Source organism: Colias croceus, chromosome 3 (genome assembly GCF_905220415.1).
Source record: "Colias croceus chromosome 3, ilColCroc2.1".
Lineage (NCBI taxonomy): Eukaryota > Metazoa > Arthropoda > Insecta > Lepidoptera > Pieridae > Colias > Colias croceus.
In genome coordinates, this window is record NC_059539.1 from 1,369,025 (window position 1) to 1,383,404 (window position 14,380).

A 14,380-nucleotide genomic window follows, 5' to 3' on the forward strand; every position below is an offset into this window, starting at 1 on the left:
TTAAAATAAACGCATTTAATGCCATTTCTTTGTATCGCGACTCGCCCGACTAGCGTCCATCCACAATTTAGCTTATTGTCACCCAACGGCATTACAAAACAAATTATAACAGCTAACATCATTAGGCTCCCTAATTTATCACAATTGGCACCTATAGAGGTCTAACAATCATACAAATACTATACAATAATTTAAAATACATTCACGATGAAATAAATTACAATAGCCGATGCTTAAAAGCAATAGAATAGAAACGATTACATTAATTAATATATTATTTAAGTCTTAAAACACTTTTTTGAGGATATTTTTTATGCTTTTCTTTTTCTTGCTACCGTTTTCACTGAGCTGACCGTTCTGAGATATTTCCGTGGAGTCGGACCAGAGGCTGCCCGTGGGAGATTCTGAGGCGGCCTTTTTGCCTATTTTTCCATTGAAAATAGGTTCTATGGTCCTCATTATGGGACTCGGCGTGCTTCTTAAGCTCTGTCTGTTGAGAGTCCTTAAAAATGCCGGAGACGAGAGCCGTCTTGTTTTGAGGGTCTTGTTCTTCAAGTTATTGAAGAAAGACCCGTTCGTTTTTGGTAACTCTTTCTTATTATTTACATCGATAAACTCTACAGGCTCTGGCACGGGCGCGAAGTATTCGCCTTCGTCTAACGGTATGGGATTGTCGTCCAGTTTCCTCACTTCATCTTGATCGATGATGCTAGAATCTGGTTCCATACTCTGGTGTACTATGGATGGTTTTCGTCTTCTGTTTTTCCGAGCAATCTGCCATTCGCCGCTGTCTTGCTCTCTGACCAATTCGTCAGTGGATTGTCGCGCTATTTGAAACGCTTCTTCACTGGGCCTTCGTTTCTTGATCGCTGGTGTTGCGTGCCCACTTACACCTTCAACCGACTTTCGCCTTAACTTATCTTGTCTTTTCCTGAGCTTTTTGGGTATATGCACTATTATTGGTTCTGCTTTCCATCTCTTTGTTAAATAATAGATAATTGCAGTGACGATTATAGCTTGGAATACGATGAATTTGAAGAAGGTCACGTTTCCGAACCAGCTGTCCCTTTCCTCCATTAGAAGTTCCATTGTTTTTGTCATCTGTGCTAGTTGTTCCTGTACGTTGTTCATTTGTTCTAGATATTTCTGCTCCCTCTCGTTGCTTTTCTTCCTTTCTTCGGTCATGTGAACTATGGTCTTTTCGAAAGACTTTTGCATTTCTTCTACTTGTTTCTTGTACCGTCGACTCAGCTCTTCTAGATACTGTCCCGAGAGAGACATGTTGCGCTCGAGCGTCTGTAATTGAAAAACATCAACGTTAATATAAATTACAAAAAACGCATGCTTTCTTAGAGACTAGAGGGGATCTATATAAATTAAATCTAAAATAATTATAATCAATTTTGAAAATTAACATTTAAAGGACCAGGAATTTATATTTATGGAATTATTTTCATAATTATGGAATGATTAAATATTGTTTAAAAATTCAACATATTATTTGTGAAGTTATTGTTAATCAACCAGTAAAAATTCAAAAAGATTTATATCATTATTTCTTAGAGAAATGTAATGCATAGCTCAACTAGAACAGACATTTCCATAATAAGTAATGACCAAGCTAGTGTATGATGTAGCCAATATGTATGAGTAATACATATTATATACTTTTTAATGTTCCAGGAAGATCAGATTTATAGTGTCCAAATAGTTTTAATAAGTGCCAATGATTATTTTATAATACCCACCTTTACTCTATTTGATAGCCGCAGGAACACGGATTCCTTTTGTATTGTAGTTGAGGCTGGATTCTGGTTTATGGGGTTTTGTGTTCCAGGCGGCGTCGGATCCACTGCCATTTGATCGAAATCCGACATAAAATTATCGTTATCGGTAATAATTGTTGCATCGTTTATTTCTTCCCCTCCATTATTCACTGTTTCTTTGGTTTTCTCTACCGATATTTCTAGTTTACCATTTTTATCAGGCCTCTGATTGCTTTCCTTATTTTCTGCGTCAGGTATTTCAACATTTTTATGTTCAGGCGATATTTCTTCATGCCACTCAGGTACTGGGGCGTCCTCAATAAACGCCGGTGTTTCATCTTTAATAGTCTCTATGTTGTCTTCTTTTAATACATCTACGGGGGTACTGTCATTCTTCTCTTCAGGTACAACAAGTTTCTCCTCCGACATAACAGTTTCATTGTCTTTATCATTATCAGTGTCGTTACTTTTAATTGGAATAGAATTTACATCATGTTCACTATTTGTTTCACTGTTTATTTTCTGCGGTGACTCGTCAATTGTTATATTTGTGGTAACATTTAATTCAGTCTCAAAACTAGTGTTTAATACGACCTTCTTCTCCTTAATCGCAAGGATATTACACAAAGCGGCCAAGTATTTTGGCGGAAACATAGCGTTCATATACGCAACACGTTCATCACTGAACTCTATTGTCTTTGTACTTTTAAAATCTAAACCGAACCGCTGACATATCCCCGTACACTTCAACGTGTCTCTCAGGAACACTTGCCGCACTAAATTTGTTAATTTGTCCGAGCTACAACTAAGAAGTTCATACACTTCACTGTAAAGAGTTTCACTACAATTATCACACACTATAATATGGCTGGGAGAGCAACACCGTTTGTACACTTTGTCTGATAATGTATCGTTTTGTTCACTAGACACATTTTTAGGAACTTCCGTTTTAAACGCTTGAGCAGCTTTCTTAACAATAGACATGACCGCATCTCTTGCGGAGCCGAAGAGATTCTTCGTCGGCTCCGTTTCTGCTGCCGGAATATCAGGAACGTCTATTATTTCATCATCTTCATCTTCCTCAATATGAGGTGAATGTTGAGAGCTTTCCTTTTCAAGTACTTCGAACTCCGACGTTCCGTAAACCTTGAACAGCGAAATGGGACAATAGTGTTCAGACCCGTGGTGCGAAAGCATCTCAACTTTAATAAATTTCCCAAACAGATGTGGAAATAAATCGAAACTCTGCACGTCTCTCATGTCTTGCGCGGTGAACTGACCGACGCTTGCCCATTCCCGTGTCGGGAAACGATCGCTGAAGTACACAGCGATGTCTTTGGGAGTTGAAGAGAACAATTCAAAATTTGCTATTTCTATCTTTTGAGCTTGAACAGCCTCACACAGCTCCACCACGAACCAGATGCGACTGTTACATGTATTGAGCATGTACTCGTCTCTGTTGGGAGACAATATGGAACTCGCGGAACCCGCTTCTGGGTTCACGGCGATCACTTTGGCCCCGCACGCTGGCGACGCGTAGTTCTTTGACCGCAACTTGGTGCTCTTACTGCTAAAATTCGTATTGCTATGACTAGGTTGACTCGAGTGGTTCAACACTGTATCTTGTTTCTCCGCTTCCGCTAACTGCTTTTGTGCCCACTCTGAGAATGATGGTATGTCTTCTTGTGGTGTTTCTGGAATGTCTTCTCCTAATGATTCATTGTCTGGCTGAGATTCGACTGTGCTCTCGTGTTCTGGCACAGGTGTGACGGTTTGAAATGCTTCTTCAACTTGCCTAGTTTCGTGCATGGACTTTGCTTTGACGATCAATCTGGGTTCAGTGGATTCTTTTTCTGCAACTTCAGGTACTTTCTCGCTGTCGGACGAATTGTCGACGATTGTGAAGCTCTGGGTATCATTGTGCTGTTCAGATTCGTTGGCGAATAGCAGTTCGTCTGCCGTTCGTAAGTCCAATTTGGCGTTGTCTGTGAGGGAGATGAGTATTGGAGGCTGTCCCGTGTCAGGTAACCTGGAAATAGAAAGGAACATTTGAGAATGTTTTACAAATGACGCTATAAAATGCAAATTTTGGTCAATTAAATTATCCCAGACATCATAATTTCTAAGATAAATACTTTAAATTATCATAAATAAAACCAGTTTTTATTTTACAAATATCCAACAAATCTAGACCTTATACGAAATTTTCTAAGACTGTACAATGTACACATTATGGCGAACAATTGGGGCAATCAGTGCGTCAATTGGTTTTAATAAAACAATTTGTGTGAAACGCGTCCCGAGCATCAATAGCCGAGAGACGTTGTAAATTAGAAACACAATGAGAACTTCACACTTGTGATAGGAAGTTGAGTGAAAACAATTCAATCTATCGCAAAAACGTAAATGATGTATTTATCTAGGTATGCGCGATTAAGTTTGACATTTTTCTCGTCACTTATTTTTCTACAAAAATAAAAAAAAAACATCCTATAAATTAAGTATATTGAAATATGTATCCTGTGCTATCTATTATGATTAAACATAATCCAAATGAATTACTTTTTATTACATACTAGCGGTCCGCCCCGGCTTCGCCCGTGGTACATGTTTACGTTTTCTCTACATAAGAACTATCCTCGTACTTCAAGGAATATAATAAAAAAAGAATTAACGAAATCGGTTTAGCCGTTCTCAAGTTATGCGCTTACCAACACATTTTGGGATTCATTTTTATATTATAAGATTTATGTAAAGCTAAAATTGATGGAGTTTTATTCAAATGAATATGTCCTTAATAACATGTCTTAATGTACCTGTCCTTAATATATGCATATAAAAAGTACCTACCGCAATTCTGATATTTCAATAAGAGTTCAAATGTTAAAATTAAATTATGAAAATTAATAACGGTTTTCACGCAAAGCATAACATAACAATATGACATAACATAACAGTACTGATAAGAAAAATCAAGGCTACAAAAATTTCAAGCTAGATTAACTGTAAAGGTGTGAAAAAAAAAATTGGTTGTCTGTAAAGTCGGTTTACTGACGATAGTTGAACGTGACAACGTCCGATTGTGCTTCTTTGTCGCTCGTTCCGCGCTCTCGCTTGCACATGGAACGCCTCAGAGCGAGGTAACGCCGCATGAGTCATGTTTTTTCGTGCGTGCAGCCGGCTCTATCGAATTATAAGACGTAGTCACGTCAAAAATGTTTATTTTCAACATGAGATTAAAAAATAACAGGTGACTTTGTTAAGCTGTATCAGAGACTTTTAATATCATTCGTCATCTAGTTCTTTGACAACTTTTTAAAGACAATAATAATGTTTAACCTAAAAGTAAAGTAAAATTTCAGTTTCGTTGCTTTTTCTTGTCTTGTAATTGTCTGTCTTCATTTGATACAAGATACATTACATTCTGTTTGTTATTATTGTGGAGTCAAATAAATGTTCTTTCTTTCTTTCTTTCTTTTCAGTATTTTAACCAATTTATTTATTTATTTATTCAATTTAATACACACAACAGGCCACGATCTTGCCGGGTCCATAGGCGCCACATCGATTTTACGAGCAGATCGCAGCCCAACAAAATGTGTACAATTACAATACTAAAATGGGATACAGTTTAAAGTTATCTAAAGCGTATTACAATAAATTCATATTTAAAAATTCGATAATTCAATATTACATGTATGAAAGAAAGACAATAAAAATAATGGTTACATTACACAATACATTACAACAAAACTAGGACATCATTTCAAGATTCGACAGACATGTTCTTTGAATATGTTTATTCGATGATCAAATATATCAAAATCGGGGAATCTTGTGGATAAGTCATTGTACAAACGGCAGAAACGAGATATGGGGTTATAAAAAGAGGTATTATTCCTGGTTAAAGGTAAAGAAAAAGTTTTGTTAGTCCGGAAGCGAAATGAAGCATTAAAATTAACAGTTGACAGTAGTGACGGAGAGTGGATAGATGAGTGAACGATTTTATGGAGTGTTATGAGTTCTAGCCTCTGTCGACGCTTTTCCAACGAGACAAGATTAAATTTCTCAAGAAGACTTTCGTAGCTAGATCCACTTCGACCGATGTTGTAACGAAGAGAAACCAGCCTTAAGCAACGCTTCTGAAGTCGTTCAATGCGTTTGATGTGAATTGTATAGTGCGGTGACCATATGACACAGTTAAATTCTAGGATTGAACGAATCAGGGTTTCAAATAAATGTAAAAGACTAGATGGTGTTTTAAAACCCTTCGTGATCCTTGAGATAAACCCAAGGAGACGAGAGCTTCTATTGATAATATCATCGAAATGACTTCTAAAAGACAATTTATCGTCAAAGTAATTAAATAATAATATTGCTGATAGCATAACGAGAGGGTTGATAATAATTAATAGGGAGGGTTTGCCATTCTCGCTTTTACCCATACCACCTTGAATTAAATGTTTTCGTTATAAAACCACTTTCAATACAAAATAAAATAATATATAGCATTTATTTGAAACAAGAACAAAACAAACAATTTGCCTATCTAATTATATTTAATACTACTATTACTATTATTATTTTTATTCTATTTTTTAGATAAATAAGGGCTGATTTTTCAATCCTTGGTTAAAACTTATTCATCGAATTACATATTATACTACCATTTCAAAAATGTATTCTCATTGTCCGTATTTGACAGTTTACCACTAGGATCGGGAGTTGCCATTTGAAAAAAAGAAGAAGAAGAAAGACAGTTTACAGGTGACATTTTAAAATGTTCGTGCAATACTTTATTGGACAGATAAATTTTTATCAAGGATTGAAAAATCGGTCCTTAATCCCCTTATCAAAATATCTCGAAAAATCATAATTTAAAATAAGCATTCATTTAGATATTTAAGGAAAGGCTTTTCTGAGCCAAATATCAGTGTCTGTTTGATAATTATTTTTAATCTATACATATAATAAAATCGTAGGAAAGTCAAAACTGTACATTGAATATTTTTTTTAAAGAATACATAATCCATGATCTATAATCGATATAGAAGCCAAAAACATAGTTTTTAGAATTTTTGTCTGTTTGTCGGTTTGTCTGTTTGTCTGTTTGTCTGTTTGTCTGTATATTTGTCCGAGCTAATCTCGAAAAGTACCGCATAGATTGACTTCAAATTTTGCATGAATATTACTAACAGATCGGGTGAGGCTTTTATATACACATTATCATGCTATCACCTCCGGGGGAGGAGCTGTGAACCTTTATTTTTCTAACGTATTCCGTGTATTACACAGCGTACAATCTAAAGACTCATGTTTAAATGTTGTTTTTGGGTAAGCCACGCTATTATCTAGCTTTATACTATAAAAACTACGTCATTTACGTAATTTTGGCAGAGAAACAGTTTAATGAATCTTAGTAGTATAAAGACAAATTTGAAACAGCGCCATCTATGAGACTTCATTAAAATCAAATCAATTTACATGTTTAACGCTTCTTGCAAATTTATAATTAAAAATTAAATAATATGATGTTGGTGGGGTTTTTAATTGTACTTATTTATTTAACTTTTTAACCCATGTCTTCCCAGAGTCCACTTCAGGTGCTTATTACAAGTGAGGGTAGATGTTTATTATTTGATGTCAAACAAGACACTATTAACAGTTAATTGTGACATTTTTAAAAATCCTTCTTGCGTTCCCACAAAAGGTAAGTTGTAGCTTTTATATTTATTCTTTATTAATTAATTATATAGTTAGACTCATGTTTTTAATTAGAATTGAAGTTACGACAAAATAAGAAAATGATGAAATTTTTTTTTATGTATAACTTTTACAAGACTATATTAAACGCCCAAAGAAGGTCACTTTAGTTCTTGATAGAATTTTATTTGTTAGTAGCTTTTTAATAAAATTAGGTAGTTAATCTTTTCATTTTTTTTATTTACAGATTCAATGTTCATAAAAATTAACGATTTGCATGAGGATGTAGTAGAAATAAGTATCCTGGCGCGTGGTCAATTGTTGACTAAAGTTAATTTCCAACGTATGGTACAATCATTGGAAGAATCTTGGGTAATTTTAGAGGATATTTTTCGGGAATGAGAAAAGGGGCAGCCAACCACGTATCAGCGTGCGTGCGTGAGAATCTACCTACGTTTTATTACCAAAAAAAATGTTATTTTGAAACGTAAATAATGCACTCACAACTAGGTACTGTACAAGTATGATTTTTAATCGTGCTTTACTGTCATCTGATTCTTTTATTACCGTTATGGCTATCGCGGTACAGATCGTACTGGGATCAGAGTACATATTATTTATCAATTGGTGTGGTAATATACGTACCACACCAAGTAAAATATTTACAATCATACCAAATGGATTAACACGGTATGTACATAAGGCGGTCTTATCGCTTACTAGCGATCTCTTCCAGACTGCCCAAGGTAAGAGATAAAGAATTATACTCATGATCCAGCAATTTTCAACCGAAAAAGAAGTTTTTCTGTAATTGGTAGTTTTTTCATTTATTTATTTTAAATACCTAATTTTACTTTTATATTTGTCTGCTTTAATTACTTCGCAAATTTGAAGTGGCATTTTCCACGCTTTTTCCGGACATTTTCACGCATTTTCCGGATATTTCCCGGGCATTTTCCGGGCAATTCCTCACGCATTTTCCGGGAATTTTCCAGGCATTTCCCACGCCTTTTCCGGACCATTTCACGCATTTTCCGGATATTTTCCAGGCATTTTCCAGGCATTTCCCAAGCATTTTCCGGACATTTTCACGCATTTTCCGGATATTTTCTAGATATTTTCCAGGCATTTTCCAGGCATTTTCTGAACATTTCCCTGACATTTCCCTGACATTTTCCGGAGATTTTCCGGACATTTTCACGCATTTTCCGGATATTTTCTAGATATTTTCCAGGCATTTTCCAGGCATTTTCTGAACATTTCCCTGACATTTCCCTGACATTTTCCGGAGATTTTCCAGGCATTTTCCACGCTTTTTCGGGACATTTTCACGCATTTTCCGGGGATTTTCCAGGCATTTTCCAGACATTTTCCTGACATTTTCCGGGAATTTTCCAGGCATTTTCCACGCCTTTTCCGGACATTTTCACGCATTTTTTGAATATTTTCCGGGCATTTTCTGGGCATCTCTCAGGCATTTTCCGGGGATTTTCCAGGCATTTTCCACGCTTTTTCCGGATATTTTCCAGACATTTCCCTGGCATTTTCCGGAGATTTTTCAGGCATTTTCCACGCTTTTCCCGAACATTTTCACGCATTTTCCGGATATTTTCCGGGTATTTCCCGGACATTTTCACACATTTTCCGGGGGATTTTCCAGATATTTTACAGGCATTTTCCGGATATCCCCGGAAAATGCCCCGGATTTCCGGAAAGTACGTAAGTTTTTTAGCTTAGATTAGTAATATATAATTTGTAGTTTTGATTTATGAATTTTGTTTTATTTTGATATTTATGTAGTGTATATACGTGTATAGGTATCTATTTTAATTTATTCCTATTTTTTCACATTCTGCCACTGTAGGCGTCATTTGAGAACATGGGAACCACTGAAAATCAGTGCTGTAGCTCTTAAGCCGCAGAATTCCTGAGTGGTGTCCCTGTTCAGCACACAGAATCACACCTAATTAATATTAATGTTTTATATTGCACTGTGTTTTTCTATTTAATTCTCTGTTTTTATTTTTATTTTTAAGTCTTTCATATGTGTTGAATTAAATGTCTTTTCTTTCTTTCTTTCTTTCTAATAAATTCTATTAACAATTCTATGAATTGTTTATGGTAGTACGTGTTTACTAAATAATTGTATGTAAAGTAGTAACTACTATGCAGTCGCTATTCCACGCGGACGAAGTCGCGGGCACAGCTAGTTAAATAATAAGTATCTTTATGACTATAACACCTATATTAAATGATAACATTGTGGTTTATGAAATTGCACAATGCTAAATCATTTTATCACATTTTTTAAGATTTCCTATAAAGAACATAGTTTATTTTAGATTAAAGTATTCTAGAATTTGCAAGGTAAGTACTAAGTACTTAGTTATAAGGGCGTCGACAATTTATTTAACTTTTGATTACAATTTTTTTTTGAAGTGAAACTTCTTTAGGGCGTGTTCAGAAAGAAAGCTTGAAACTTATAAGCGCTTATCGGCGCTTGTCAACGCTGGTTCGTTCTACACAAAGGAAGCAGGTTGAAGCAGACTAAAACAAATTTTATATGGCGCCTGACAAGCGCCGATAAGCGCTTATAAGTTTCAAGCTTTCTTTCTGAATACGTCTTAGATGCGTTGATAAAATGTCAAGGCACCGTGATGGCAATACCGTCACGTCATGGAGTAAGGCGACTTTTGGTATCTTTGAATCTTGCCAAAGAAGTTTCACTTCTGACACCTATGCTCGGCACACACGCTCTTTTTTCGTACATAGCTATGCAACTTTAACTGACAACCTGAAATTGTTGAATCTATCAGTGCCTCAATTGTTAACATTTCAACACCCTTACGTATAGAATATCTTGGTGAGCCCCTGGTGGCCACCGTACGAGAGCAGTTGGCACAGCAGCAGAGCCGCCAGCAGCGCCCGCGGCGGCGACATGGCGCGCGCGCCGCCGCATTGGCGAGCGCCGGTCACCGCCGCCCGCAGTAACCGCACCGCGCCCGCCAACACTGCGCCGTGACGTCACACGCGCTAATGTCACATTCGGCGCACAGATTATGCAGCGAATCACAGATACACGCGCTTATGTCACATTCGGCGCACAGATTATACAGCGGATCACAGATACGTCGGAAATTTCACATTCGTGGCACAGCTTATAGAACGAATCACAGACGACACAATCCTCAGAACGCTCAATGTCACATTCGGTGCACAGATAAGCTCTACGCTCTACAATCTATATGTTATTTATCGATTTCACATTCGGCGGACAGATACGAATCACAGATAACAAAACTCTTCACCATATGTCATTTATTATGTCACATTCGGTGCACATATAATCACAGATCACACAATCCACAGATTCGCGCGCCTTTGAATGTCACGCGTGTATTTCTGATTGCGATGACGGGAAAACTGAGCAATTATTCACATTTGTTATGAGTTGTTTATTATAGTATGGTAACTTTTTTAAATAAATTAAAACAATAGTGCTATTAAACCGTGGATGACTTTTCATTTATTAATGAGTTAATAATACAACTGTTATATTTGCAAGTCGTTAGCTAATTTGTTTATTATTCAACTTGTTATTTGTATTAGCGTAATTAGTTTACTCATAATATTATGTAGTATTTTCGTAATGATAAGGCGCTATTTGACAATGTCATTAAAATCATAATTTTATATTTGTATTACGTCACATGTATCATAAACGCAGATTACATTATATTTTTTACAAATCTCTCCTTAATATAATTAATGTTTATTACCGCCCTGGTCCTGTAATTAAAACTAAAAAAATATTTGAAGATAAATAGACCACGATTTAATCTACTTTTTTTTTAGATATACCTAGATGTCACATTTCTCGCAAAACCTCTCATTTAACGCAGACAAAGTCACGGTTCCCGACTAGAATATAACGGAAATAAATCAACTGTCACTTGTACATCTTATTGCCACTGCTGTTATAAATAATCAATTATTATCATGCAATGACGATCATAAAATACATAACCATACAGCAGAAATAGCGACCTACTATAAAAAATCAATCTTGAAAAAACAGTCATTTGTACATTTTATTTCTACTGCACTTAACAACATAATAAACCAGCATAAACATAGACCGAAATAAACTGCCTCTTGAACATCTTTCTCCTACTGCATTTAACAATGTTATAAATATTCACATATCGTATCAACAACCATAACCATGCAACTGAAATAGCGGCCAAATATGAAAAATCGTTGATTGACACACATACACAAAACGCTTGCCAAACGTGTATCGATCCTCGTGTTCATATCAGTCAAGTTCGATTGGAACTGACTCATAATTGTGTGTATATATTTCATTCATAACGATTGAGCGTTTTCAATCGTATTGCTTTTAGAGCAGTTTCTTAAATGATGGTTATTCTCAAGGAGTGAAACAAATGCCAATCTGGATCGGTTCGGCCAACTCATCAATCACAAGTGTTATCATCCTCTCTTACTATTTACTACATTATTATTGACAAATTGAACTTTTTTACGAGTAAGTACATGCTATGCGAAACTGCTGTCTCTTTCCAAAACAATCGAATACATTTTCAGAAGAAAACTTTCAATGATGACCTAATGATAAATATCTGACCAAAATCATGCAACCTGATTTTTATAAACTTTAAAAACATTATTCAACTACCTACCCAATTAGAGTGCATTTGAATGAATACTTTACATTTCTATAGAAATTAACAACGTTAATTGAAAAGGAGAATCAATAGTAACCACTACAATCAAACCAATAAATAAATAAAAAAAAAAACAATACCGCAGCGTACCCGAGTTCAGGTTGTTAATTAAAAACAATTACTCGAGCTGCAACATCGAAACAAAGAGAACATAATATTGATAGCAAGAAATACTAAGTAGGTACGAATAATTGTAATCTGGGTCAATGGATGACTTCATAATTCATAAGCAATTCAATCAAGATAAGTACTGTGTTAAGACTAGATGGAATATCGAGTAATCATTGATAAAAAGCAATGTAGTGAAGACTTTCAGAGATGCATTTAGCATATACGTTAAGGAACAATATAAGATCAAAGATACAATTAGATGTTAATTTTATCGACCTGGAAACTATTATATTAGATAGCAATCAATATAAACTATTATTTTAGATTGAAGACTCAGTTCTTCATTATTAAGAGATAATAAAGTACAAAGCCAAGAGAACAAGAAAGTTCGCAAATACTTAAAAAGCGGTAGGTATAGGATAATAATATGTTGGAAACAACATAACTATGGTAAGGCTTGGGTAAGGCAGATTGAACGCACCATTTCTCGTACAAACGCTAAACTTAATCCAATTTGAAATGAAAGCAGTTCCCATGCATCATTACGTCGGTTTACATTCAAACTAATTATGTAACAATCTTATTGTCGGAGCAAATCTAATTTAACCGTTTAAGAAAGCAATGGTTATGTCATTTGGCATCTAAGTATATAGCGGAATCGCGCCTGTGCGTGAAAAGGATTTTTGAGTTTTAATCATATTAATATGAGTATTTTAGGAAGTTTCATCTATAAATTATTGCAGAGTGGCAAATAAAATGCTTTTCTTATATTTTAGAGCAGATTTAATTAGATTACTTTTGTTGTACGTACAATCACTTCGATGTTCCACAGAGTAGAGAGAGACCACAGATTATACACAGTAAATGGAAGGCACGCAATTTAGAATTAACACAGATAATAAATAGATTTACTTTAACATAAATGAAATGTAGTTTTTTACGTAACAATCATTATAAATGTCAGTTGGTATAATATGGCAAGAGGTAGGAGCAAAAGGCTTACCTAATTGACATTATCACCATTCAACATTTTAATTCATCGAGCTTACCAAGAAAAATGTGATATGACTTAAATTATAACATCAATAGCAAAGATACAGAAGAAAAAGACACTGTTGATAAATGAGACAATAACTCACTTGTTTATCAACTTGAATAAAACTCTTGTCCCGCGCAAACTCATTACTTTACAAATTACGATACAATTTGTATTAATTTGTCCGCAAAATCACATAAATCTATAAATGAAATTAATTCATTATAATCACTGCGATCCGTTGCATGAGGTTAATTATCGTTATCGTTTAAAGTTATATAATTAAGGCCTAATATGGCATAAGATACGAATGCCCTTATTTGTTACTAATGGATTGTAGGTAATTGATTATATTTTATCGAATAGAATAGAATTTTGGATAAGTATTTATTTTTATTTGTCCAACAATGATATTAAAAATCGGTGGTTAATGTTAAAATATGTAATGACGATTTAAAAGTGCTTCTAGAAGAAGTCTATTTATTCAATCTTAATATATATAAATCTCGTGTCACAATGTTTGTCCTCAATGGACTCCTAAACCACTTAACCGATTATAATAAAATTCGCACACCATGTGCAGTTCAATCCAACTTGAGAGATAGGATAGGTTTTATCCCGGAAATCCCAGGGGAAAGGGAACTATGCGGGGTTTTCTCGGAAAACGCGGGCGAAGCCGCGGGCGGAAAGCTAGTTAATAAATAAATGTTTGAGTTTGAAATGGATCACAATGTATCTGTTTAAAATTTAAATAATAATTTTACTAAGTATCGTAGACATTTCATTTCATTGTTTATTGGTGATCATTAACAAAATAATGAAAGGTTTTAAAATGGCCTTAAAAGGAGAAAAATCAAAACCTACTAAAGAAAGTGAAGGGAAGTCATAATAAGTTAGTCACTACAACCCTGTTCCAAACTACTGAATTGATTCCGCGAGCGCAACATCAACAAGCACCGGCGGAGGCGATTAGCGAAAGTTTTAATCATTCCACCGGCGCATCTTAGCAATCGATA

At 35.2% G+C, this 14,380-nt stretch overlaps 1 protein-coding gene across 5 annotated transcripts in view; it reads right to left on the minus strand.

The window, feature by feature from the left end:
* The window catches only part of LOC123706449 (SUN domain-containing ossification factor), a 76,474-nt gene continuing 62,094 nt past the window's right edge, over positions 1–14,380 (minus strand). For 2 of the 5 annotated variants that reach the window (XM_045655724.1, XM_045655725.1), the window contains exons 2-4: positions 10,318–10,892; positions 1,749–3,795; positions 1–1,296 (exon numbers count right to left, since the gene is read on the minus strand). In XM_045655724.1, coding sequence (XP_045511680.1) covers positions 286–1,296; positions 1,749–3,795; positions 10,318–10,409 — 3,150 coding nt within the window. In that variant the 5' untranslated portion in view covers positions 10,410–10,892 and the 3' untranslated portion in view covers positions 1–285. The remainder of the gene's footprint in view (positions 1,297–1,748; positions 3,796–10,317; positions 10,893–14,380) is intronic. The other 3 variants (XM_045655727.1, XM_045655726.1, XM_045655723.1) reach the window with 3 other exon arrangements.